Raw genomic sequence first — 26,929 nt, 5'->3', positions numbered from 1 at the left:
AATTTGGAATTATCATAGAAGCTTTATTTATCAGGGAAATTTATATGGAAATCTGGATAGCGTAATAATACTGGCCCAAACAATAAGGTCAATAACATGATGCATAGAACTGCAACAAACTTACATATGGATTAAAGGAAACCATGTAACCCATAGAAAAGACAATGGAAACATGATTTAAATGAAATTTCAATAGCCAAAGAATTCATTCGAACCTTGGAAATTAAAAAGGACTAGCACACGAAAAATAAAAAGATAAAACATCAGATGAGACTTGGTATCTTATTTATGAATTATATAGAACGAGTTTAATAATACGAAGGTGGGGGAGGAGATTTGTATTCGGCCTTTGGAGATGGAGAATATGTTGGTGGTGGTGGAGATGTGTAGACATATGGTGGTGGTGGCGATTTGTAGTCGACCTTTGGTGAAGGAGAGTAATACGCTGGTGGAGGTGGTGAACTATAGACATAAGGTGGTGGAGGAGATTTGTACTCAACCTTTGGAGAAGGAGAGTATGGTGGTGGAGGTGGAGAGCTGTAGACATATGGTGGTGGAGGAGATTTGTACTCAACCTTTGGAGAAGGAGAGTAATATGGTGGTGGAGGTGGAGAGCTGTAAACATATGGTGGTGGAGGAGATTTGTACTCAATCTTTGGAGAAGGAGAGTAATATGGTGGTGGAGGTGGAGAGCTGTAGACATAAGGTGGTGGGGGAGATTTGTACTCAACCTTTGGAGAAGGAGAGTAATATGGTGGTGGCGGTGGAGAGCTGTAGACATATGGTGGTGGAGGAGATTTGTACTCAACCTTTGGGGAAGGAGAGTAATATGGTGGTGGCGGTGGAGAGATGTAGACATATGGTGGTGGAGGAGATTTGTACTCAACCTTTGGGGAAGGAGAGTAATATGGTGGTGGTGGTGGAGAGCTGTAGACATATGGTGGTGGAGGAGATTTGTATTCAACCTTTGGGGAAGGAGAATAATACGGTGGTGGGGGAGGAGAGCTGTAAACATATGGTGGTGGAGGATATTTGTACTCAACCTTTGGAGAAGGAGAGTAATACGGTGGTGGAGGTGGAGAGCTGTAAACATATGGTGGTGGAGGAGATTTGTACTCAACCTTTGGAGAAGGGGAGTAATACGGTGGTGGGGGTGGAGAGCTATAGACATACGGTGGTGGAGGAGATTTGTATGTGGGCTTAGGGGAAGGAGAGTAGTATGGTGGTGGTGGGGAGCTGTAAACGTATGGTGGTGGAGGAGATTTGTATGCATGCTTAGGAGTAGGGGAGTAGTATGGTGGTGGTGGAGAACTGTAGACGTACGGTGGTGGTGAGGATTTGTATGCATGTTTAGGTGAAGGCGAGTAATAAGGTGGGGGAGGTGGAGAATGGTAAACATATGGTGTTGGAGAAGGAGAGTAACATGGAGGAGGAGGTGGACAAACACAAACATGTGGGTGTGGTGGAGATTTGTATACCACCTTAGGTGATGGTGAATAGTATGGTGGTGGTGGAGAGTTGTAAACATATGGTGGTGGTGGTGATTTGTATACATGTTTTGGTGAAGGAGAGTAATAAGGTGGAGGTGGGGAGCTGTATACATATGGTGGTGGTGAAGATTTGTAAGCGGGCTTAGGAGAAGGAGAGTAGTATGGTGGGGGCGGAGAGCTGTAGGCATACGGAGGTGGTGGTGATTTGTATGCGGGCTTAGGGGAAGGAGAATAGTATGGTGGTGGAGGAGAACTATAGACATATGGTGGTGGAGGAGATTTGTACGCGGGCTTAGGAGAAGGAGAGTAGTATGGTGGGGGCGGAGAGCTGTAGACATACGGAGGTGGTGGAGATTTGTATACATGTTTAGGTGATGGAGAATAGTAAGGTGGGGGTGGGGAGCTGTAGACGTATGGCGGTGGTGGGGATTTGTATACGGGCTTGGGTGAAGGCGAGTAGTATGGTGGTGGGGGAGAGCTGTAGATATATGGTGGTGGTGGAGATTTGTATGCTGGTTTAGGTGAAGGCGAGTAGTATGGTGGTGGTGGAGAGCTGTAGACATATGGTGGTGGTGGCGATTTGTATGAGGGTTTGGGTGACGGAGAGTAATAAGGTGGTGGTGGGGAGCTGTAGACGTATGGTGGGGGTGGAGATTTGTATATGGGTTTGGGTGAAGGCGAGTAGTATGGTGGTGGTGGTGAGCTGTATGCGTACGGAGGTGGTGGAGACTTGTATGATGGTTTGGGTGACGGAGAGTAATAAGGTGGTGGTGGGGAGCTGTAGACGTATGGTGGGGGTGGAGATTTGTATATGGGTTTGGGTGAAGGCGAGTAGTATGGTGGTGGTGGTGAGCTGTAAACATACGGTGGGGGTGGAGATTTGTATATTGGTTTAGGTGAAGGTGAGTAATATGGTGGTGGTGGAGATTTGTAGACGTAAGGAGGTGGTGGAGATTTGTAATCAACCTTTGGAGAAGGTGAGTAGTATGGTGGTGGTGGAGAGTTGTAAACATATGGAGGTGGTGGAGATTTGTATGCGGGTTTTGGAGAAGGTGAATAGTATGGTGGTGGTGGAGAAGTGTAGACGTAAGGTGGTGGAGGAGATTTGTAATCGACTTTAGGAGAGGGTGAGTAGTACGGGGGTGGTGGTGGTGAGTTGTAAACGTAAGGGGGTGGTGGTGGAGAGCTATAGACGTAAGGAGGTGGTGGAGACTTGTAGTCTACCTTAGGAGAAGGTGAGTAGTATGGTGGTGGGGGTGGAGAACTGTATATGTAGGGTGGTGGTGGTGGCGAGCTATACACGTAAGGAGGTGGTGGAGATTTGTAATCCACCTTTGGAGAAGGTGAATAGTATGGCGGTAGTGGTGAACTGTAGACGTAAGGAGGTGGTGGGGATTTATAATCCACTTTAGGAGATGGCGAATACATTGGTGGAGGTGGAGGAGAACTGTATACGTAAGGAGGTGGTGGAGACTTGTAGTCAACTTTCGGTGCAGGAGAATTGTACATTGGTGGTGGTGGAGAGCTATAAGTGTAGGGCTCATAAGAAGCAGCAACCATTGTTGCCATGATTACAAAACCAAGAGCATAAACGAGATGGGCTGAACGCCCCATCCCGGGATAAGATGTCATTCGTAGTTTGATTGCTTCTCCAACACTTCACTGAGTTGGTTTTTGTTTTCGTTTGTATGGTTCTACATTACTTGTGTGCATGCCTTTATATAGGTTCTGGGGTTTTACCATTTTTTTCTATTTGTTTAGCTTGCATCTCAGTAATCGTGGAAGCATGTCTGCGTCAAACTATCGTGAAACGTGCAAGAACGTGCATCAAATGTCAACGAGCAGCTTGTTATTTTTATTCTTGCAAGTTCGTGAAGGAAGATGCATATCATTGTTCAATTATTTTGTCAACGACCCAATTAATTTGTTTCTTATTCTTCTTTAATGATTTTTTCCTTTTCTTATTCATTTTGGTTGGAGAAGTTAGTTGAACTTTTCAAACTTGGAACCAATTTCAAATATTCGAGGCTCGTAAATTTTTTTTTTTACTGAAAAAAATAAAATGGTACGATGCTCGTATGTCCGTCCATATTCCCATTTTTTCTCTCTGATTGATACTAAAAGTTACTACCGTTTGGTTGACATAACAGGAGCAGCAGGAAAGTTTCTGGTTTGATAACTGGTTGGATATAGAGCGTTTGATTACATCATCTCCGATATATTCTTCTATTTTTACTTATAAAATATAGCTATCTAAAATAGAGATGTGTTTCTCCAATGTATTTTTATATTTTTATCTCTAAAAATAATATTTTGTTATAAATCAATTGATGGATGTCCATAACCTGCTCAGTTTATAACCGACCCATACACTTAGAGAGAGAGACGGCCCAACCCTAGAGAGAGAGAGGCAGCCACGGCATGGAGAGAGAGAGAGAGAGAGAGAGAGAGAGAGAGAGAGAGACGGCTTACTTTAGTTAGAGAAAAAAAAACCATATTTTCTTTTCCCTTTATGTTTATGATTTGTAATCTTTCAATATTATGTCTTTCTATTTATCTCTTTGTAAACTCTCATATATAAGGGCACCTTATGTTATGATTAATAATATACAGAAACTTACAGTTCTAAATCTTTAAGTTTACAACACGTTATCAGCACGATAGCCTCTAACACCCTGAGCCTAAAACCAAATCGCTAAAACCCTAAAACCCTAAATGAAAAGGAATCTGCCTTGGAACTTCGAAGAGGCCGTTCTCCCAAACCGTGAGGACCCAGAAAACGATCAAGATATCAAATCGAAGCCCTGGCCGAGACGAATCAGTCAGTGTAAACCGCTTGTCGATCTGACCACCGACGCGCCCTCACGCACAGATACAGTGCGTGCCGATTTGCTTTGGAACCCTAATCCGAACCTGACGATACCGACGAATCCTAATCCGTTCGCGACTCCGTTCCAGCTCGTGTCCACCTGATCAGCTCCAGTCCCAAGGCATTCCTGATCCTAGACGAACTCAGCTCCATCCTACATCAAGGACAGCTCGCGATCCGACAGCAACAGCTCCCGTTCGCATCAGAGCCGCTCGCGATCCGATTGAAGCAGCTCGTGTCCCAGCCAGCTCGTGTCCCAATCGTGTCTAAGCTCGAGGTTTATTCTTGGTGGTCCGGTTTCTACAAACAACTAAACTAAAGATGTCAAAAATCAACAACCTTGATTTTGCTGCCCTAAATCTATCTGGAGACAATTACCTTCAGTGGGTGCTCGATGCTAAGATCATCCTGAAATCCAAGGGACTCGGTGAGTGTATCACCGAGAATAATAATGCCAATGAAAAGGATCGTTACAGAGCCATCTTGATCATTCGTCATCATCTAGCTGAGAGTCTCAAGGATCAATACCTAACCATTGAGAATCCACTAGATCTTTGGAATGAATTGAAATCGAGATATGATCACCAGAGAACAGTGATCTTACCAAAAGCTCGGTTTGATTGGACGAATCTGAGGATCCAAGACTATAAGTCTATGGACGAATATAACTCTGCATTGTTTAAAATTGTTTCTAAAATGAAACTGTGTGGTGAAAGTATTACGGAACAGGATATGCTTGAGAAAACATTTTCCACTTTCCATGCAAGCAATGTGCTGTTACAACAACAGTACCGAGAGAAAGGTTTCAAAACCTATGCTAATCTTATTTCTTGTCTCTTGCTCTCTGAGCAGAACAATGAATTACTAATGAGAAACAGTCAGATGAGACCACTTGGATCAGCTCCACTACCTGATGCACACGTTATAGAGGACAATAAAGAGTCCAACCACGTCCAAGGAAATGGCCAGCATGGCCGTGGTCGAGACAAATCGAACGGATGTGGCCGCGGTCGAAGATCCTTTGGCCGCGGGCGAGGAAATGGTCGAGACCATGGACGGGACCGTGGCTCATTTGGACGAGGCCATGGTCGTGGATCTTCTTTCAAACCCCAACACTCGACTAAATCAGAGAAATACGTGTGCCATAGATGTGGAATGAGCAATCATTGGGCTAAGACTTGTAGGACTCCCAAGCATCTAGTTGACCTCTATCAAGAGAGCTTGAAAGTGAAGAATTCTGAAGCCCATATGACTTACCAAGATGATGAAAACAACTTCAATCATGAGAATGACGATCTTATGGATTATAAAACTTCAGATTGTCTAAAAAAAAAAAAAAAAAAAACTGAAGATTGATTTTGACATTTGTAATCTAAATTCTTATTTCTTTGTTTTGATGTTTTTCATTTCTATGTTTTTCATTTCTATGAACTTGTTTTATTAAAACTTAATAAAAAGAATGAATGATTTTTGAAAACGCCAATATGATTTGCGGGTATGGTACACATTAAGGGTTATGGCCAGATATGTATACGGGCAAGCATTTAGATGCTTTATATTCCCCCAGAAAAATCCATTGAGATTATATAGAGATATAAGAATGAATGGTTTTCATATTGAAACAATGGGCGAAGGAAACAAAGAGTTCCTTCAGATATATGTATAAAATCGCCCAAGGCCATAATGAGTCCAAAAAAAAAACTATACATGCATTCTCTATTGATCTAGACTATGCCAAGATCAGTATGATAGAGGCAATAGTCATGGTAACCAGAATGGTTTACCCACGAAATTATACACTTTATGGTATGACCGGATTGGCCATCCTGGTCCAAAACATGATGCGAAATTGATATTGGAAAGGGCACAAAGAGTTATCCCATAGAATCTCACGTGTGTAGCATGAACACAAGGGAAACTCATTAGGCCATGATGTCCCAAAGCACTTAGAGATTATAGTATGTCCATGAGGGGGCAGTGAGGACAAATCCGCACATGTCCATACTATATATAGCTTGGCTGAATCCTTTTATAAATCTGTATTGACCATTACCCATAGGTCCAAACTCTCAGTCCAAGGCTTGGGGACACACGAATTTACATGCATCTTAACTAATAAGCATCAGACCATTAAGTGAGCATAGATATTCCCATCTCAAATTTATTACGGGTCATGAGCCAGACATATAACATCTTGAGATATTTGGATAAGCCACCACAAATATATGTGCCATCTAAGATGGATCCTTAGAAGAGGATGAGGATGGGGATATATGTTGGATATGAATCTCCCACAAATAATGAAGTACCTTGAGCCAAATATGGGTGATCTATTTAGTGGCCAAGAACACGGATTGCAAAGTTTAATGGATCCGACTATCCAACATTAGGGGGAGAAAATAATAAGCTGGTAAGAGAAACAGAATGGCATTAACCATCATTGTCTTGGCAAGATCCTCAGACTAAAGAATGTGAAATAGACGTCCAAAGATTATACATTTACAAAGCTAGCTAATCAAATGCCAGACAAATTTGCTAACCCGAAAAAGAATGACTAAGTCATATATAAACCAGCTTGTAAAGCACCAACTAAATTGATGTCCAAGAGAGACACAATCAAGTTGCTACAGAGTCTATACAAGATAGACCAATAAGTTCCAAAAGATAAGAATCCTCGGAAACAAAAGAGAAAGGTGCATAGAATGATAAAACAAATCCGAGGTCAAGGAAACCATCCCAGACATAGAGATAAGGCTGGACGGCTCTAAGGTACAGGTACCAAACAATGTAGCTTGGGACGCCAAGCTGCAAAGTATTAAAGGTCTTGATAATAATGAATCTCAATCGATTATATCATGTCTGGAACATAATGGAACACAATAAGGAATGTCGACATAAGATGATACAAGGTAGCACTTGAATTTATGAATATAAGCGAGGATCATGAACCCACGTCAATATAAGAGTGCGCACTCGTAGAACAGATTGAATGGAAATGTGGGGTTAAATAGTTTAAAGAAGAAAGGCGTATTTGGCCATATGATTAAGACGCCATATGATGTTAAAACCAGTGGATATAAATGGGTCTTGTGAGGAATAGAAATCGTGAGATATAAAGCTAATGTTGCACAAAGATTCTCACAAAGACCAGTAATAGATTATGAGGAGATATACTCTCATGTGGTGGATGCAACTACTTTTAAGATTTCTCATAAGTCTGGCTATATAAGAGAGAAAATTATACTTGCAGCAAACTGATGTAGTGACTGCATATTTATATGGTCCACTGGATAATGAAAGTACTAGAGGGTATTGAGCTGAATGTACAGCAAGTTCTCGAGAACAATATTGATAATCATCGAAATATATGATCTGAATATCCTAGGAACCTCTGGATACAATTTCCCAAACGGTTGAATACCTTAAGAAAGAATTCGAGATGAAAGATCTCGGGAAAACAAAATTATGTTTGGGATTACAACTTGAGTACATAAATGATGGGATCCTTGTGCATCAGATGGCATACACTGAAAAGGTACTCAAGAGATTTAATATGGCCGATTGCCATCCACTGACCAGTCCCATGGTCGTGAGATCCCTCGGCCTGGACACTGATCCCTTCCGTCCCAAGATGGACGATGAGGATGTCCTTGGTCCCAAAATGTCATATCTCAGTGTCATAGGAGCTTTAATGTACTTGGCAACTCACACACGGCCTGATATAGCCTTTGCCGTGAACCTACTATCTAGGTTTAGCTCCTGTCCGACCCAGAGGCACTGGAACGAGATTAAACATGTTCTTCGTTACCTGCAAGGAACGAAAGACTTGGGTCTGTTTTATACAAACCATAACAAAGATGGTTTAGTTGGCTTTGCTGATGCTGGTTATTTATCAGATCCACATCAAGCTCGATCACAGACAGGATATGTCTTTACACGTGGAGGTACGACTATATCATGGCGTTCCATGAAACGAACCATCGCGGCCACATCGTCTAATCACTCGGAAATATTGGCCATTCATGAGGCCAGCTGCGAGGTCTTCTGGTTGAGGTCGATGACCCAACATGTCCGATCAGATTGTGGGATGGTCGAGTGCAAAGAACCGACCGTGATGTTCGAGGACAATGCGGCTTGCATTTCTCAGCTCAAAGACGGCTATATCAAAGGGGACAGGACAAAACATATTTTGCCTAAGTTCTTCTTTACCCATGATTTACAAAAGGCCGGAGAGGTCAAAGTGGTCCAAGTACGATCCAGTGAAAATTCGGCCGATCTATTCACTAAGGCACTTCCGACATGCACGTTCAGGAAGCTCACGCATCAGATTGGGATGCGTAGGCTGAAAGACCTCCACTGAGGTTCACATCAGGGGGAGTAGTGCGTGTTGTACTTTTTTTCCTTCATCATGGTTTTGTCCCACTGGGTTTTTCTGATAAGGTTTTAATGAGGCAACATTAAGCGTATTACAATCCATGTATGGTTATGGCATCCAAGGGGGAGTGTTATAAATCAATTGATAGATGTCCATAACCAGCTCGGTCTATAACCGGCCCATACACTTAGAGAGAGAGACGGCCTAACCCTAGAGAGAGAGAGGCGGCCACAACATGGAGAGAGAGAGAGAGAGAGAGAGAGAGGCGGCTTACTTTAGTTAGAGAAAAAAAAACCCTATTTCCTTTTCTCTTTATGTTTATGATTTGTAATCTTTCCATATTATGTCTTTCCATTTATCTCTTTGTAAACTCCCATATATAAAGGCACCTTATGTTATGATTAATAATATACAGAAACTTACAGTTCTAAATCCTTAAGTTTACAACATATTTTGAAATTTTACCACAAGTATTTTTGAAAGTTGATAATTAACTTTAAGTACTTTGAACTTTTACAAGATGTTCAAAAATTTATGAATTTCTTTCATAAAAGACTATTATATAAATTAAAAGTGTGTTTCTATGTTTATAAAAACTGTATTTTCTGAAAAAATAGTTGACTGGTTATAATTATAAAAGTTTAAAAATTAAAAGGCTATTCTGTAAATAGAAGTATGACTTCTTAATAGAAAATGCTATTTTTGCCTCTATATTAAGAAAAAAATTAGCAATCTTTATTTTAAAGGAAAAAATAAAGTTGGTTTGACGTATTCGTTTTCTCTACTAGATTTTCAACTCGCGCGTATATTTTAATAATAAGTTTAATATCATAATAATTTCAAAATAACATGTATATGGTTTATTTACATTTTATGTGAAATCATATACAAAATATGCTTTATTATTTTGATGAATTGTTTAAACTCCCATTTTTAATACTATTTTCATATTTAATAACATTTACCTTTAGTTTTAAAGAACTAACACCTATATCCCTAGGGTTAACTAATATAAACTTAAGGTTTAGATTTGAGGGGTGGGTTTTTGGAGGGTAGGGTTTAAGAAGTTTTTTAAAAAAAAAATACTTAAAATTTAAACTTTTTTAAAATAGTTAACATAATAATTTTTCGAATTTCAAAATAAATATTCAAAAAAATCGAGAAAAAAAATTTGAAACATTTTTATAAGAATGTTAGAATCTAAAAATGTATAATTCTAAAACTATAAAATATCTTTTTATTTAAATAATTATTTGTATTTATAAGGGTAAAATGGTCTTTCGACTCTTTAATGAAACATCATAATTTATGTAATTGTAAAAATATCACTCTAATGAAAGAAAACATGAATAGTGCTACCAAAATGATGTAAAAGCAAAATTTCCATTTTATTTTTCCTATTTAAAATTTCATAAAATTATACCTTTTAAATAATTAATATTTTGTTATATTTTGTCTTGTATATGTGTATTTATAAAAGTGCTTAAATTAATCGTAGTTTTAAGAAAATGGATAGTTTAATGTGTATTAACTAATACTATACTATTATAAATAATTTTATTATAATTTTGTATCTATCTTTTTTTGAATGACATAAAGGTATCCATATGCACAATGTCAATTTTTTTCATTGTATTTACCAAATATTACAATGAAATTATGATTATTATATACTTATTGTATATATATTTGAAATACTCTTATTTAATTGTTTAAAATTCATATCTAATATAATAATATTTAGATTTAGGTTTTGATGATAATAACAATTTTTATGATATTTAAACAATATTAAATATTTTTAAAGATATAAGAAAAGAGGAAATAAATATATAGAATTTTAAAGTAACATTAATTAATGTTTTATTTATTAAAATATATAAAATATACTCCCTACGTTCCCAAAAGTAATATTTTTTAGATTTTTTTCTTGTTACACAAAGATAGATTTCTATATTATTAAGGTACTTTTTTATACTTTTTAGGAACATTAATTGAGAATATTTGAATTTATTAAATTTTCTTGGTGGAAAGTTATTGGGAAGTGTATAACAAAGTAAAAAATAAATTAAATTATAAACATTTATTAAATTTTTAATAAGCGTGCATACTCTAGAAAATTTTAGTTTCCGGAACAGAGGGAGTAAAATATTAGATATATCTTCTACTTGATCTAGTTAGAGTATAAATTAATCTCGGGGCTATGATGTTTTATTAGTTCACATGTATTTTTCTATTTTTTAGAGGTTTGTCGCAAATTTATTGTTTCTAATTTATTGATTAATATTTCTTAGATAATATAATTTTCACTAACGAATATATAATGAATATACCCCATATTTATTATTTTTATTGTCCCTGAGACTATACTCTAATGTCAATATTATTTGTAAATAATATTATAAATTTCAACTAATTTATTTGGTGAACCTCTTTAGATTTTATTATGTTTTCCCATATTTTATTAATTCTTCAAATATATTTCTTTGATAAACTAGTTTGAAATTATTTTTAATTGTATATTTTTTGTTAATTACTTTAATAATGTTTCATATGTATGGATCATATAACTTTTACTGATGAATTACATTAAATACTTATGAAAAATCACCATGTACTTTGTTTTATTATTAATGACCTTATCCTAAGAAAAAATTGTAGGTTAAAAATATCTTTAGGTTTACTTCAAAAAAAACTATTTGAATAGATTAATGAAGTTGTATTATAATTTTCTAATTGTTGATGAGTAAATAATTATATTAATTCATTTGATTGATCAATGGCAGTTTGAAAATATATTGATAAATGGGCTAGTTAACAACATGTTTCTTACACAATTAAAATACTTTTATCATCATTTATCTATAATAAAACTTTGTATACTTATTGTAATCAAAAAATGAATTGGCTCAGTAAAAAAAGACCAAAATCTACCATTATTTTGTTTAAAAAACTTGTGTAACTGAGTATCAACTTATACTATTTTTTAAGCCGATACCTATATAACTAAGATTATTTTAACTTACTATTTTCTTATGTATATGCTATTTGTATGACTTGAAAAAATCTATGATATAATAATTTTTATCAATATTTTTATGTTTATTTTTGAGAGACTTAGTTTATATATCAAGTTAGTTTTTTTGTTTTTTTGTTTTTTTTATCTTAATTGATATTTTAAGTTTATTTAATAGATTTTTTATAGAAATTTTAGATTTATAAACATATTAAACTATGATTCTAATTTGGCATGTTTTTAATAGTTTTAAATTATATCCTCATAAAAAGATATAATTTTGTTTTTCCTAGTTAAAATCTTTTATATTGAATTTTCAATAATTTAATATAAATATCAATCTAACTTTTAAGAAATTTTTTATATTTTTAGTTTATATTTTTGTAGTTTTGTATTAATTTTAATTTTACATACATGAATATTTGGTTTTGTTTTATAAAAATTTGATTTGTTTAAAAAAAAAAAAATTCGTATAGTTAGAATCTTATGTTTAATTTAAAACATTTATTTTATATTTCAAGTAAATTATTTTGATAAATAATTATTTAACTTATTGTATTTTTATTTTATTTTGAAAGAAATAGTTTTCTGATTTTTTCTATTTAAAAATATCAAATTAAGATGGTGATTTGGTATATTTTCAATGATATTTGTAAAGTTTATATGAACACATCAAATAATATATAGCCTAAATTTTGAAATAATATGTGCTTTCAATTCATATTTATTTAGTATTTTAAATTCTTGGATTTTTTAAAATTAATATTTGTTAATTAATTTATGGTCATCTTTCAAAGATTTAGTTTATATAGTAAATAATATGTGGACATTCATTGATTTGTAGAGTTAACTTATATATAATATATCCTATTTGTGAATATTTTCAATAGCATATAAATTAAACTTTAAAAATTGCATCTTGTATATAGTATATGTTATTTGCTATTTTCAATATCATATAACCTAAAATTTAAAATTGCGTGTTTTGAATTTATATAGTTATTTTTATGTTAATTTTGACAAATCAATTAAACATTAAGTAACTTATATATAGTTTTTTTACCTTTTAAGTTGAACTTATTATATTGATTTATATTTTGCTTTGAAATAAACAATTTTTTGTAATATTGACATTTTTAGATGAAAAAAACCATTTGGCATATTTTAATGGTTTAAAATAATATGTAGACATTATCAATAATTTATAACATCAACTTATATATAATATATGTTATTCGTGAATATGGTCAATGACATATAACCTAAAATTTGAAACCACGTGTTTTAAGCCTATATAGTTATAATTGTTTGAAAGTCTTGCATTTTTATATTCTTTTTAAATTTCAAAAATATTATAAATATTAAGTTAATTTAATATAATGTTTTACTTTTGTTAACTTACTTTTATAAAAATCAGTTTAAGATTAAGTACTTGTATTTAATGTTTTAAATTTTGTAAGTTTAAAATTTTATATTGATTTATATTTTATTTTGAAATAAACATTTTTGGTAATATTGACTTTTTAGAAATAACCAAAGAAATAATTATTTCAGAATCAAGCATTTTAAATTAAATATTAAATTTAGAAAATCTTATATATATTAAATTAATTTTATTTAATTTTAATTTTATTAAATTATCTTATTTGATATTGATTTCAATTTTGTTGTTTGAAAGTACTTCAATTTTTATTTAATAATTATCTTTGTTAGTTATTTTTATGTTAATTTAAAAAAATCACTTTAAGATTAAGTACATATATATAATATTTTAAATTTTGTAAGTTTAACTTTTTGTATTGATTCATATTTGTTTTGAAATAAATATTTTTTGGTAATATTGTCTTTTTTTAGAAATAACCAAAGAAAATGATTGTTTCAGAATCTAGCATTTTAAATTTTATGTTACATTTCGAAAATATTATATATATATATATATATATATATATATATATATATATATATATATATATATATAAATATTAAGTTAATTTATATAATTTTTAATTTAGTAAATTATCTTATTTGATATTGTTTTCTATGTTATTGTTTGAAAGTTTCCAATTTTTATTTAGTTATTTTATGTTAATTTCCAAAAAAATCATTTTCACATTAAGTAAATTATATATAATGTTTTTACCTTTTTAATTTTAAATTTTTATATTAATTTATTTTTTATTTTGAAATAAACAATATTTGGTAGTATTGACATTAATTAGAAATAGTAAATTGAAAAAAATGATTTGACATATTTTTGGTGATTAAAAATAATATGTGGACATTTTAAGTAATTTATGACATCAACTTATATATACTATATATTAATTGTGAATATTTTCAATAGCATATAACCCAAAAATTGAAATTACATGTTTTAATTGTGTAGTTATAATTTTTTGAAAGTCTTGCATTTTTTATTTTAATTTTTAATTTTCAAAAATTAATTATATATTCAGTTAACTTATATATATAATCTTTTTACTTTTGTAAGCTTTCCTTATTTGATATTGATTTATGTTTTATTTTAAAGTAAAATTTTTTTTGGACTTATTGACTTTTTTGAAAGTATTAAACTAAAATAATGATTTGTCATATTATGATTAGTTGTTTTAAAATCTATGTGTTTTAAATCATATTATTGAATATTTTCAATAGCATATAACCTAAACTTTAAAAATGATGTGTCTTAAATTTATAAAGTTCTTCGTTTTATGATTAGTTGTTTTAAATTCTATGTGTTTTAAATCATATTATTGAATATTTCAATAGCATATAACCTAAACTTTAAAAATCATGTGTCTTAAATTTATATAGTTTTTATTTTTAAAATATCTTGCACTTTTAAGTTAATTATTATATTTATAACATATTTTATGTAACTTTCAAAAATATATTATATATTAAGTTAAATTATATATAATTCTTTGAATTTTGTAAGTTCACCATATTTAAATTGATTTCTATTCTATTATGAAATAAACAGTTTTGTAAATTCTGACACATTTAAAAATAGCAAATTAAAGATCTGATGTGTCAAAACACGACAAGAGGTTTTAAATCCTACGTGGACGCTCTCAATGGCTTATAGCCTCAATTTTTATATTAAAGTAAACAATTTTTTGGAAATATTGATTTTTTTGAAAGTATTAAATTAAAATAATGATTTGTCATATTATGATTAGTTGTTTTAAATCCTATGTGTTTTAAATCATATTATTGAATATTTTCAATAGCATATAACCTAAACTTTAAAAATGATGTGTCTTAAATTTATATAGTTCTTCGTATTATGATTAGTTGTTTTAAATTCTATGTGTTTTAAATCATATTATTGAATATTTTCAATAGCATATAACCTAAACTTTAAAAATCATGTGTCTTAAATTTATATAGTTCTTATTGTTAAAATATCTTGCATTTTTAAGTTAATTATTATATTTGTAAGATATTTTATGTAACTTTCAAAAATATATTATGTATTAAGTTAAATTATATATAATTCTTTGAATTTTGTAAGTTTACCATATTTAAATTGATTTCTATTCTATTATAAAATAAACAATTTTGTAAATTCTGACATATTTAAAAATTGGAAATTAAAGATCTGATGTGTCAAAACACGACTGGAGGTTTTAAATCCTACGTGGACGTTCTCAATGGCTTACAACCTCAATTTTTATATAGTATAGACTATATTTTTAACTCGCGTGAGTTTATTTTAATAATTTATATCATTTTATATTAATTTTAAGATAATGAAGTATAATTGGTTTATATATATTTTTATATGAAGTTTTATTCAAAGTATGCTTTATTATTTTTTCTATTTAGATTTTTATACAATTATACTCTTTAAAAAACTAATATTTAGATATCTTTTTTTGTATATGTAAATGTGTAATTGTAATTATAATCGTGTTTATATTATTTATTAATCTTATTTAAAAACAAAATATTGATCATTCTATTCATAATAAAAAATAGTACACTTTACAATTATTTTTATTATAATTTTTTCATCTATCTTTCTATTTGAAAAAACATAAAAAAATTAATGCATATGCACAATATCTAGATTTACTTCTATTTGAAAAAAAACATAAGAAAATTAATGCATATGCACAATATCTAGCTTTACTTTGTATTTACCAATTTTTTTTACAATGAAAGTAAAAGTATTATATATTTTTGTGAATATCTGTATTTGTAATACTCATACGGAAGTGGGTTAAATGCATATGTGTTAGTATTTTATTTAGAGTTCAATCATAATAAATATTTTTATGAAATTTAAATAGTAATTTTATATTAGATATAATAGAAGGAGAAATAAATATATACAACTTTAAACTAATGTTAAATAATTGTTTATTTAATAAAATAAACACATATAAATAAAAAATATTAGATACATATTCTACTTGATCTAGTTACAATATTAATTAATGGCGTGATCATGATATTTTATTAGTTCACCTCATATTTCATAAAACTTAGATAACATATTTTCTAACTGACGAATGTATAATGAATATTTTTCAACTGACGAATGTATAATGAATATTTTTCAACTAATTTATTTTAAATTTTAGCCACTTTCATTTTTTTTATGTTGTCATATATATTAATAACATTATGTTTCAAATATCTTTCATTGATAGAACTCGTGTGAGATCATTTTTAGTTTTATATGTTATGTTAATTGCTTTAATAAATTTTCGTAAGCATATGTCTTATAAATTTTATAGTGAATTACACTAAAGACTTATGAAAAGTCACCATATAGTTTGCATAATTTTTAATGACCATATTTAAAAAAAAACTTATTGATTATAGAATATATAGAGTTTTTTCTTAAAAACATATTTGATTAGTTTAATGAATATTTTTTAATGATTTTCTTAAAAACATATACGTCAAAATTTATTAAATTTTAATTGTTGATTACTAAATAACTATGTTTCTTCATTTATTCATAAAAACAGCTTGAGAACACATAGATGAATGATTTGAAAAAATATAGATAAACGACCTGTTTAACAATATATTTCTTACAAAAGTAAATTATTGTTACCATCACTTATTTCTAACAGACATTTGTAACTTATTGTAAACTAAATAATAAACTGGCTGGGTAAAAAAAGAATTAATAAATTTATAATATTTTATAGTTGAGACCAATATAAATAAAAAAACAAATACTAAATTTCAGTTTCCTTTATATTTATTTGATCATATTAAGTATTATGATATTAATTAATTAATTATTTTATTTTTATTTATAAGCTATTTGTATGTTTTGACATACTTTAAGACATAATTTTATAATTCCGACTTTAATTAATGAAGAGTTAGCATATATATCAAGTAAGCATTTTTTTATTTTTGTTTTGTTTTGTTTTTTTTAGAAAATTTAAGATTTATAAGAATATTAATCTAAGATGCTGACTTTAAATATTTTTATTGGTATTTTCAGTTATTTCTGATTTTTAAAGCATATAGTCCATATCGTATTAAAGGTTACGGACATAATTAGATTTTTTCTTGTCAATCTCTTATTATATTAAGTTTTCAATAATTAGCTATAAATATCAATTTAACTTTAAAGATAATTTTTACAACTTTTAATTTATCTTTTTATAGTTTTGTGCTGATTTTTATTTATTTTTACATATGTGATTATTTATAAATATTTTTTAAAAACTTTATTTCTTTTTGAATATTTTTATTTTTGTTAATGTTTTGTTTAATTTCAAATATATATACTTATTTTATATATCAAGTTAATTATTTTTAATAAAATAATCTTTTTATTTACTTTATCAAATTAAAATGCTGATTTTTATATTATTATAATGATATTTTTAAATTCTATGTGAACACTTAAATAAACATATCCTCAATTTTGAAATCATATGTTATTTAGATTCATATGTAATGAAAAAGTGATTTAGATTTACATTGTTTTTATTATTTGAAATCCTTATATTTTTAAGATTATTTTTGTTACTTAATTTTATGTTGATCTTCCAAACATTTATTTTTTATAATAACTGATTCTTTTAGTTATTTGGCAATTTTTTTACTAAATTTATTATTGATATTTTTTTGAAAGAAATAGCTTCCATTTTGAAATCATATTTTGTTAGATTCATATGTAATGAAAAGTGCTTTAGATTCATATTGTTTTTATTATTTGAAATTCTTGTATTCGTTAAGATTTTTTTTGTTAGTTAATTTTATGTTGATCTTTCAAAGGTTTACTTTATATATCAAATTGGTTCTTTTAATAATTTTTTTTTCAATAAATTGAATAGTAGTTTCCTTTTTATTTAGAAATAAACATTTTTTGAAAATCTTGAATTTTTTAAAATAATAATTAAAATGGTAATTTGACATAATTTTTTGTGCTTTAAAATAATATGTGGATATTCTCAATTATTTATTGCCTCAAATTAAATATAGTACATGTTTTTGTTGAATATTTTCAGCAGTATATAACCTAAATTTTGTAAAACATGTGTTTTAGATTTATATAGTTATAATTGTTTGAAAGTATTGCAGTTTTAATTAACTATTATATTTGTTTGTTATTTTTATGTTAATTTTCTAAACATTATTTTATATTGTGTAGATTTGTACATGATGTTTTTAATTTTGTAAGTTTAACTTATTTTATAATTATTTATATTTATTTTGAAATAAAATTTTTTGTAATATTAACATTTTTAGAAATACCAAATTAAAAACGATTTGGTATATTTTGGTGCTTTAAAATAATATGTGAACATTCTCAATGATTTATAATATCAACTTATATATAGTATATGTTATTTTGAATATTTTCAGTAGTATATAACCTAAACTTTGAAAGTTATGAATTTAAATTTAGATTTATATAGTTATACTTGTTTGAAAGTCTTGTATTTTTAAATTAATTATTCTTTTTTTTATTTATTTTTTAATTTTCGAAAAATATTAAAAATTTTGTTAACTTAATATAGTATTAATATTTTTTTGTAAATTTTTCTTATTTGATATTGATTTATATTTTAGCTTGAAACAAACATTTTTTGGTAATATTAACATTTTGAAAAATAGTAAACTTAAATAATGATTTGTTATACTTCGATTGATCGTTTAAATCATATTCTTTGTTAACATTACTATTCTGCTTTTCATATTCCATTTTACTATAATAGATACCATTTTAAAGTAAATTTTTCAATGTTAATATTTATTTTATTAGTTTAGATTATATATATATACAATATTAATTTGGTAGTTTTAAATCCTATGTGTACACCATCCATTGCTTATAGCGTCAACATATTATAAGAAAATTAACTTTTTGTTAAGATTACTATTCTGCTTTTCATTTTCCATTTTACTATAATAGATACCATTTTCAAGTAAATTTTTAATTGTTAATATTTATTTTATTTGTTTAGATTATATATATATACAATATTGATTTCGTTTTATTTTATTTTAGGAGATATTTACATTTTAAAAATAAAAAGATAATCTGTTTTTGCTACTTTAAATATTTTAACATTAATTTCTATTTTATTTTTGTATAAAATGTATTTTAGATTTATTATATATAAGATGAAGTATTTTTTTTGTTACTATTACTATTTTACTTTTGATTTTCTATTTTACTATAATATTTACCATTTATTAAAGTAAGTTGCCAGATGTTAATATTTATTTTTTTAGTTTAAGTTATATATAGAATATTAATTTAGTTTTTTGAAAATATTTTTTTGGAAATATTAACATTTTTTTAAAAACAATAAACTTATATAATGATGTGTCATAACACGACTGGATGTTTTAAATCCTACGTGGACGCCTTCAACGGCTTATAGCCTCAACTTTTATATAGTATAGATTATGATTTTTCATATTTTGATTGGTCTTTTATAATCCTATGTTTATACTCTTAAATACTTATAGTCTCAACTTTTATATAGTAAATAAATGATATTTAGCATATTTTTGGTTTTTTAAAAATATTATGTGAACATTTTCAATTATTTATACCTTCAACTTATACATAATACATGTTATAAGTGAATATTTTCATTATCATATAGCCTAATATATCTGGCTGTTTAAAATCCTATGTGAACGCACCCAATGGCTTATTGACTTAATTTTTATATAACATAGATTTTGATTAGCATATAGCCTAAACTTTGAAAATCATGAGTTAAATTAATTTACTTATAATTTTTTGAAATTCTTGCATTTTAAATTAATTATTATATTATATTGTATTTTATTTTTATGTTAAAATTCAAAATATATTTTCTATATTAAGTTAATTTATTATTAATATTTTATTTTTGTTAACTTACCTTGTTTGATATTGGTTATAAATTTTGTTAATTTATTAATAACAATTAATATTACTTGTTTTGAATTTTTATAGTTATAATTGTTTGAAAGCTTTGCATTTTTTTTAAAAAAAAATTTATTATATATTCTGTTAACTTATATATAATCTTTTTATTTTTGTTAGGTTTCCTTATTTATATTGATTTCTATGTTATTACGAAATAAACAAATTTTTGAAAATATTGACATTTTTGAAAATATTAAAATAAAATAATGATTTGTCATTTTATGATTATTTGTTTTAAATCCTATGTGTTTTAAATCATATTATTGAATATTTTCAATAGCATATAGCCTAAACTTTAAAAATGACGTGTCTTAAATTTATATAGTTCTTATTTTTAAAATATCTTGCATTTTTAAGTTAATTATTATATTTGTAAGATATTTTATGTAAATTTAGAAAATATATTATATATTAAGTTAAATTATATATAATTTTTTTGAATTTTGTAAGTTTACCCTATTTAAATTGATTTCTATTTTTTATGAAATAAATAGTTTTGGAAATTCTGACATATTAAAAAATAGCAAATTAAAGATCTGATATGTCAAAATACGACTGGAGGTTTTAAATCTTACGTAGACGCCCTCAATGGCTTATAGCCTCAACTTTTATATAGTATAAACTAGATTTTCAACTCGCGATACGCGCGAGTTTATTTTAATAATAAGTTTAATTTCATAATAATTTCAAAATAACATATATATGTTTTATTTACATTTTATGTGAAATCCTATACAAAATATACTTTATTATTTTGAGGAATTGTTTAAACTACCACATTTTTAATACAATTTTCATATTTACCTTAATCACATTTACATTTAGTTTTAAAGAAGTAACACTTATATCCCTAGGGTTAACTAATATAGACTTAAGGTTTAGATTTGAACGGTGGACTTTTGGAGAGTGGGGTTTAAGATTTAAAAAAAAAAATACTTAAAATTTAAAATATATTTTTTTAAAATAGTTAACAAAATAATTTTCGAATTTCAAAATAAATATTCAAAAAAAATCGAGAAAACAATTTTGAAACATTTTTATAAGAAGGTTTGAATTTAAAAACGTATAATTCTAAAACTATAAAATATCTTTTTATTTAAATAATTATTTGTATATATATATATTAAAAAATAAGGGTTGATGGGTCTTTCGACTCTTTAATGAAACATCATACTTTATGTATCTGTAAAAATGCCCCTCTAATAAAAGGAAATATGAATAGTGGTACCAAAATGATGTAAAAGCAAAATTTTCATTTAATTTTTCCTATTTAAAATTTTATAAAATTATACCTATTAAATAATTAATATTTAGGTATATTTTGTCTTGTATATGTGTATTTATAAAAGTGCTTATATTAATCATAGTTTTAAGAAAATGGATTGTTTAATGTGTATTAACTAATACTATACTGTTATAAATAATTTTATTATAATTTTGTATCTATCATTTTTTGAATGCAATAAAGGATTAATCCATATGCACAATGTCGATTTTTTTCATTGTATTTACCAAATATTACAATGAAATTACGATTATTATATACATATTGTATATATATATATTTGAAATACTCTTATTTAATTATTTAAAATTCATATCTAATAATATAATATTTAGGTTTAGGTTTTGATCATAATAACAATTTTGATGATATTTAAACAATATTAAATATTTTTTTAGATATAAGAAAAGAGGAAATAAATATATAGAATTTTAAACAAACATTAATTAATGTTTTATTTATTAAAATATATAAAATATAAAATATTAGATATATCTTCTACTTGATCTAGTTAGAGTATAAATTAATCTCTGGGCTATGATGTTTTATTAGTTCACATGTATTTTTCTAATTTTTAGAGGTTTGTCACAAAATCATTATTTCTAATTTATTGATTAGTATTTCTTAGATAATATAATTTTCACTGACAAATATATAATGAATATATCCCATATTTATTATTTTTCTTGTCGCTGAGACTATACTTTAATGTCAATATTATTTGTAAATAATATTATAAATTTCAACTAATTTATTTGGTGAACCTCTTTAGATTTTATTATGTTTTCCTATATTTTATTAATTATTCAAATATATTTCTTTGATAAACTCGTTTGAAATTATTTTTAATTGTATATGTTTTGCTAATTACTTTAATAAAGTTTCATATGTATGGATCCTATAACTTTTACTGATGAATTACAATAAATACTTATGAATAATCACCTTGTACTTTGTTTTTTTAATGACCTTATCCAAAAAAAAACTGTAGATTAAAAATATCTTTAGGTTTATTTCAAAAAAAAAAAATTTATTTGAATAGATTAATGAAGTTGTATTATAATTTTCTAAAAAATGTTGTTCCAAAAGATAATAGTAGTGTTATTATAATTTTGACCGTTGATGAGTAAATAATTATAATAATTCATTTGATTGATAAATGGCAGTTTGAAAATATATAGATAAATGGGCTAGTTAACAATATGTTTCTTACACAATTAAAATACTTTTATCATCATTTATCTATAATAAAACTTTGTATACTTATTGTAATCACAATTGGCTCAGCAGAAAAAAGAAAAAATTTGTGTAACTGAGTATAAACTTATACTATTTTTAAGCCGATACCTATATAACTAAGATTATTTTAACTAACTATTTTATTTTGATGTATATGCTATTTGTATGACTTGACAAAATTTATGATATAATTTTTTCAATATTTTTATGTTTATTTTTGAGAGACTTAGCTTATATATCAAGTTAGTTTTTTTTCTTTTTGTTTTTATCTTAATTGATATTTTAAGTTTATTTAATATATTTTTTTATAGAAATTAAAGATTTATAAACATATTAAACTATGATTCTAATTTGGCATGTTTTTGATAGTTTTAAATTATATCCTCCTAAAAAGACATAATTTTGTTTTTTCTTGTTTAAATCTTTAATATTGAATTTTCAATAATTTAATATAAATATCAATCTAACTTTTAAGATAATTTTTACATTTTTTACTTTCTATTTTTTTAGTTTTGTATTAATTTTAATTTTACATACATGAATATATGGTTTTGTTTTATAAAAACTTGATTTTTTTAAAAAAATTGTTCTTTTTGGTTAGTTAGAATCTTATGTTTAATTTATAAATAATTTTTTAACTTATTCTATTTTCATTTTATTTTGAAAGAAATAGTTTTCTGATTTTTTCTATTTAAAAATATCAAAGTAAGATATATATGTTGTTACGTGGTTCGCTGTTAACGTAATCAAAGTCTTAATTCTACATGGGCTGTGATCAGCTCTATTTCCATCATGAAGGCATGGCTCGGAATGCATCCCTTAAGTACCAAACATTTTCAGTCCCCGGAACTAAATGATATTATTAAATTATAAACTAAATGTCATTTATACGATTTAGTTAGAATATTGGAGAAGTTTTTTAAAAAAATATGTATATAAATTTGGAGTATACGACCATAGTTTCCAAGAAGTAATATCATATAAAATTAGGAATGTTAATGACATCGAAAATATTGCTAAATTTGGTAAATAAGAATTAATTTTATAGTTTTATATGGCAACTCAATATATGCTTAACCACTAATTTAGTCTACTTTATAGTATAAAACTCAGATTTTATTTCCGTTTTTAATTTGGCGAGTTTCAGTAACTACATTGTGGATGCACGAGCCAATCATATGCCGATGGGCCATTAAGTAAAGTCCAAGACATTTGATATTTGTTAGTCTCTATAATGTATATACGAATATAAAAGACCTTTAATATTATTATTTTTATCAATTTTTTATCAAAAAAAACTGTGAATATATTTTCTGGTTTTATGAATATTTAATTAAACTTCTTGACTGAAAAATCAACAAAACTAAAAAAATTAAACAAAATTAAAACTATGTAACATAAATCTTTCTAAGTTGTTCACTCCGCGTTGGGCGCGGATCACTACCTAGTTTATTATTAATTAATTCTAATTTTTAATTTTAACATTTTATTTTATTGAAATTGGTTTGAAACCAATTACATCGTAAAATAAATTTGACAGGCGAAATATAATGAGAAAACTAAAATTTTGCATGTTGTAAATAGTGGAAATAATCATCCTTAATGATATAGAAATATCACGATGATTTTATTTTGAGTATAAGGTAAAAAAAAAATTTCTGAACTAAATAAGATAAATAAGTTGACGTCCATGTTCTCATACTATCAGATGGATCTCCATTGTATTTTACGATGACACGACAATACTTTTCATAATGTAGATATATTTTCTTTTTCTTTGATTGTCTTTGTCAATTTTATCCAGTGAAGCCATGATGAACAAAGTTGAACTGCAGGACACAAACCAAATACATAGCTCAGACTAACTAAAATCTAAGTTATAAAAATATCAGTTCCAACAGCACGAAAACCCAAGAAAAATCTGTCTACCCTAAGACTAAACAAAATGCAGATCATGTATATGTAAGAATTCCAAAACATTAATTTTCAAATAAAAAATAAAATCTAAAACATCACTTTTAAACTTGGCGGGAATAAAAATCTGTATATATAAGTAAATATATATAAATTTCTATGAACATATTTTAAGAAGATATTAAATAAAAGAAAAAATATATATTAATTAAATGGTTTATATATAGAAGAACTCAACTTCTATTGCTCTTCAGCATGTTTTTACTTCATTTCTTATTTCTCTTGCAGATCAACGTTTTAATGACTATTATTGAACTGCATGCAGATTAGTGCAATCTTATCGTAATATTAATGGACTGCAATTAAAATTTGAATAGTAAATAAAATGCAGATTAATCTGCATCACAAAAACTTCATTTAATCTGCATTTAAACAAAAACTTTATGCATTGTTGATGCATCACTACGTCAGATTCACCGATACCAACATAGGTCGGAAAAACATAAAAACAGTAAACTTTTACCGATACTGTTTTTATGTTTTTCCGACCAAAGTTTTGTTATAAAATAAACCAAACACAAATTTTACTAAACTAAAAATTTATGGCTTGGACATCTAATATCAATTTATATTTTTATTTTTTTTTCAATGGACTATCATATTATTTTTTATAAATTAAAAGTACTAATCTAAAACAATATAATTAAAATCAATATATGGTGATGAGTATTGGAAATGAACAAAATAATATATTTTTAAAAATGTTTTCCAAATAATAGATATAAGGAATTTTATTTCAGTACTCTATTGTCAATTGTTAGACAACACATGAACTTACAAATTTACGCCAAAACTAACCATAATTCACAAACGAGCTATTAAATATTTCACTTTCATCTAAACATGAATAAATACAAATATTTATTGATTAAACAAATTTAGTAATGTGGTCACTCTACACACTAACATTATAGCATAATTAGGTATATACACATTTAGGTTTTATATAATTTTTGTCAAAAAAATTGTGACCATAATACTCCTATGTTATCTTGATGCTAAGCTACAGTTTGCCTCTAACTCAAATCTGTTTTTAAATTTCTTTTTCTGATAAACCAAGTTTCCACAAAAGCTATGATGTTAGACAAATTGAATTATTATTTTTTTTATGATTTTTTTCTCCTAAACAAAGCTTCTAAAATCTTCGTATACTTTTCCTTATTCCTATAATATATTCAATTATATGTATCTCCTTTTATTTCATACTTAATTACTAGAGTCATTTCCTCAATCAATTTTTTTCATGAGATCTGCGATCGTTAAGATTGTAATGGCTACCAGCGGTGGTGTAACCCCTCAACCTATCTTTTCTAATCCAACTTAGATCTATAAATTTTAAACTAAAATGATTAAATAGGCGAAGAAACGAGTGAAAAATCTGGGAAAAAAGGTGGAAGCAGCCATTGAACTTCAGTAAACGCAGGTTATAGAAAAGGAGACGATACCAAAATTACATGTTTACCCCTCCTTGAGAAAAACAAAAACTTCAAGGAAGCGCGTTTCAACTCGGGTCCATTGATATCCAAACACGTCACTTGCCAAATGAGCTGAGGAAACATTTTGAATATTGATTAAAATTTTAGATTTTATAGATACATATACACGTAAAAGCTTGAAAATCTTAAAAACTAGGTGATGCTTAGAATTTATATATTTTTGTAGTTGTATAACTTGTTAATAATATTTTTTACGCGTTAAATATAATATTGAAAGTATCCAAAAATTTAATTTGATACAATATAGACTTTAGCCATGTATAATTTTAAGTATAACTTTGAATGTTCCTTTTTAGACTGCTACCATAGTTTATAGCATATAACAATTTTATCATACATTTACATTATCTTTTAATATTTAAGGTTCTTTAGTAACCTGCTAACTTACATATTAAACTAAATTTTATTTTAATTTTCATTGATATTTTAGATTACTTTATGAGATTCACTGTTATATAGCTAACATATATAAAAATGTGTAACAATTTATTTATCCGTTATATATTAGACATTTATATACATAACACGTAACAAATAATAAATCACATATAATAGTGTTATTAATGTTGAACAATCTGTAGAACATAATATCAAACCAGATTATGTTAACATATCCAAATTTAACGTTACATTGCAAAAATTTTAATAGCCTGTAAATGTTGAACAATCTATAAAATATCACAAATTTTTTGCCTCTCTCCCTATACAATCTTTTAGACTCAAAATCTTTTGCTGTGCTTTTCCTTTTTTACCATGCAGCTCCTTGTGTCAG

The 26,929-nt window shown here is 27.4% G+C and overlaps 1 protein-coding gene across 1 annotated transcript; it reads right to left on the bottom strand.

The window, feature by feature from the left end:
- LOC106397737 (extensin-2-like) lies at window positions 1-3,194 on the bottom strand. Its single transcript, XM_013838357.3, has one exon. The coding sequence runs from the start codon at window positions 3,120-3,122 to the stop codon at window positions 309-311; it is 2,814 nt and encodes a 937-aa protein (XP_013693811.2). The 5' UTR covers window positions 3,123-3,194; the 3' UTR covers window positions 1-308.
- Between the last annotated feature and the right edge of the window lie 23,735 nt (window positions 3,195-26,929).

This window comes from Brassica napus, chromosome C5 (assembly GCF_020379485.1).
Source record: "Brassica napus cultivar Da-Ae chromosome C5, Da-Ae, whole genome shotgun sequence".
In the NCBI taxonomy this organism is placed as follows: Eukaryota; Viridiplantae; Streptophyta; class Magnoliopsida; order Brassicales; family Brassicaceae; genus Brassica; species Brassica napus.
Note: the sequence above shows the minus strand (reverse complement) of the source record. Positions and strands in the feature narration are given on the sequence as shown.

Excerpts from the sequence above, each read along its gene's own strand:
- LOC106397737 (XM_013838357.3), bottom strand. The coding sequence starts at position 3,122 with ATGACATCTTATCCCGGGATGGGGCGTTCAGCCCATCTCGTTTATGCT.